At 35.8% G+C, this 3,237-nt stretch overlaps 1 protein-coding gene across 1 annotated transcript in view; it reads left to right on the plus strand.

The window, feature by feature from the left end:
* The first annotated feature begins 409 nt into the window (after window positions 1-409).
* Window positions 410-3,237, plus strand: part of LOC119416003 (outer dense fiber protein 3-like) — a 3,494-nt gene continuing 666 nt past the window's right edge. The window contains exons 1-6 of the mRNA XM_037683173.1: window positions 410-429; window positions 2,082-2,212; window positions 2,286-2,489; window positions 2,601-2,702; window positions 2,787-2,896; window positions 2,979-3,119. Of these exons, the coding sequence (XP_037539101.1) occupies window positions 410-429; window positions 2,082-2,212; window positions 2,286-2,489; window positions 2,601-2,702; window positions 2,787-2,896; window positions 2,979-3,119 (708 nt within the window). The remainder of the gene's footprint in view (window positions 430-2,081; window positions 2,213-2,285; window positions 2,490-2,600; window positions 2,703-2,786; window positions 2,897-2,978; window positions 3,120-3,237) is intronic.

Here is a 3,237-nt window from a genome sequence, read left to right on the forward strand (position 1 = left end):
AAAATCCTTCCAGCTGCACAGCATCCGATACCAGTGGAAACAATCATCCAAAAAATGTGATTCACATCCAGAAAAAGAGGAATTAAAGTTTCCAAAAGCAAATTCTCAAAATTAATGTAACAGAGCTGCTCCAACATGCAGCCACCTTGAGCGGCGCAATTCTAGAACAAAGATATATGTTAAAAAATGAAAGCTCGTAAAACGTCAAACCTCTAGGTCCTTTAAAGAACCCTGCAGCGTCCCAAAACTAACTACTGAATCTGGAAAACTCGTTTAAACACACAAACTGAAGGAGTTCAGTTTCAATTTCCTTGATAATTATGATTTAAAATATTACCACAGCAACGTCACCATGGAAACAAAAGTAACCATTTAAAAATCATTGCTGTCGGACACAGACATAAGGAGCATGGCAGCAAATCTTAAAAGGTAATGTGTTTCTTTTTAATTCAGTTAAGTAAGTAGTATGTAATTAAAGTAATAGTTAGTAATTCAGTTATTATTTATTTTATTAATTTTAAAGAAACTATTGAAAAAAATAAAAAGTGAAGAGGTCTTCTAATATGTGTGAGTAAAATTGGCAAACAAGAATTATTGTGCTTGAGTAGCTGAACTTCCCAAGACCAGATACATATAGGCTATGTAAATGTATTTTTTTATATGTTGTAGCTGTGTTTTCAATTTACTTACCATTACTAAATACTCAGTCCTGAATTAATAATAATTAAAAGAAAAAACATAAGGAGTTGGTATGCTAATACTTTAGCTTTTTTTTTAACCAGAAACGAAATAAAACACATTTAAAACCAGTATAAAGTTCTGTCAGTGTTGACTAAAACAACAAATATAATGTACTGACATATAAATGTTTGTGTGTAGCCCAATGATGAGATGGTACAGGCAAAAGATTATTGCTAACCAAATAACTTTAATGTATTTATAGCTTTAATACTGCTTTGCTTAGTTAGTAAAGTTGCTGTAACTTGTGGCATCCCTTGTTTAATATTTAAGAAATTTTCACAATGTACAATGTTTGTAACTCGCTTTAGGTTATTTAAATAATGCATCTTTACAGCATTAAAAGTTGGTGACAGCTCAAACACCACTACCTGCAGGATGTTCAATTCAATTCATTTCAATTCAGTTTATTTATATAAAGCGCCGGTTCACAACAGAAGTCATCTCAGGGCACTGAACAGAAACATTCATATATAAAAATAATAATTTAACATTATTTATCTGAGGAGCAGAATGCTTTGAGTTTAACTTCATCACAGACTCATCTTGAGCAAGCATGAAGGCGACAGTGGAAAGGAAAAAACCCCTCATGAGGAAGAAACCTTTAGCAGAACCAGGCTCAGGACAAGCGACCATCTGCTTCGACAAACTGGGTTTGGTGGGAACAGATACACAATGGCAGGTCAAGAATCACATGTTAAGATAGAAATGGTATCAAATGAAAATTATTACATTTTAACATCCTGATGCATGCTCAATAATCCAGGTAGAAAAATCCAAAAAAGTTCAATCTGGTCCTCTGGACATTCAATACATTTTAACAAATCATTTAAGGAAATTAGGTCAATTTGTCCTCCGGTAGTCTAAGCCTATGGCAACAAAACAAGCCAACCCTAATTATAGGATTTATCAAAAAGGAAAGTCTTAAGCCCAGTCTTTAAACTGGACAACGTGTCAGCCTCACAGACAAAAACTGGAAGTTGGTTCCACAAGAGAGGAGCCTGATAACTGAAAGATCTTCCTCCCATTTTGCTTTTGGAAACTTTAGGAACCATGAGTAAGCCTGCAGTCTGAGAGTGAAATGCTCTATTGGGAAAATATGGAACAACAAGGTCTCGAATATAAGATGGATCTAGGTTGTTGAGAGCTTTGTAGGTTAGAAGTAAGATTTTGAATTCTGGACTTGACAGGGAACCAATGGAGAGAAACTAAAACTGGAGAGAGATGATTTCACCTACTAACTCCACAATTATTTGACTTTTTTTCAGAACTGAGAAAAAAAGGTGTTGAAAAATGTTTGCGTTATCAAAAAAGTGACACACTTTATTCGTTCTAAATTGTAGTAAGTACTATGATAATGAAGAGCCAAATGATGGTGTTTGGTGTGGTACCTGGAGGCCCGCCAAGCGTAGAGGACCTATATCTGCCATGTCTCAAAGTCCAGGGCCAAAGTACTTACTACCTGGACTTACAGGTAAAGCTAAAATATGTAATTTGCACTTATTGATTTCACATTTAAAATAATCTGTCCTTGTGTCTTAATAAAGGTGCCATACAGCATGATCCAACCAAGTGCAGGGCACCAATGTACACATTTGGATTAAATCTTAATGTGGAAAAAACTGATTGTTCCCCTGGGCCAAAGTATTTGCTCCCCTCTAATGTTACAAGATACGGCAAAGATGGGACACCTGCGTTTTCACTCCACGGCAGTCTAAAGCATCCAGAAAAGTTCCAAGTTCCTGGACCAGGTCAGTGAGGCCCTGCACATTAAAATAATGTAAAAAATTATGAGCTTTGAATACTCAGATAGTATTTTTACTTTTTATATATACATAATTTGTTTATTTCTTATGTCGCAGGTCTGTATAGCCCAGAGAATTCAAACAAATTAATCTTCCCTTCAACTCCTGCCTATTCCTTGTCTGGAAAAAACAAAGATATCAACAAGAACTTTACCCCGGGTGAGATTTTTTTATTTTTTTCACACTAATATATTCACAAGTTTGCCTTGGAGGAAATTAGAACAATATCTTCTGCTCATGCAGGTCCAGCTGCCTATACGCCGAGGCTTCAAACTGTGATCACTCCTTCAGCTCCATCTTACACCCTCTCTGGTCACAGTAAAAAGGGGAATTTCCTTGAGGACATAACACATGTAAGTTTGTACTGTCATTTGAAAAGAATGCAAACAAGCCATGATTTTAGAGTTGTTATCCGAATTGTGGCGTCCACTTCAGTCTCCAGGTCCAGCTGCTTACAATGCTGCAGACCCATACATTTCTGGGTTAAGACCTCCTCAGTACAGCATTGGAGCCCGCCGCTTTCATCCTGACAAATCTACAAACACCCCAGGTCCAGGAGCATACTCTCCTGAGAAAGTAAGCAACATTTTATTTATTCAGAATTTATTTCGTGAATTACTGAGATAAATTAGATACATAAACCATCAAAATCTATTCTCTCTCTATATGTTAGTGTGTATATATATATATATAT

The sequence above is a fragment of the Nematolebias whitei genome, chromosome 10, assembly GCF_014905685.2.
Source record: "Nematolebias whitei isolate Nwh7 chromosome 10, NemWhi1, whole genome shotgun sequence".
Lineage (NCBI taxonomy): Eukaryota > Metazoa > Chordata > Actinopteri > Cyprinodontiformes > Rivulidae > Nematolebias > Nematolebias whitei.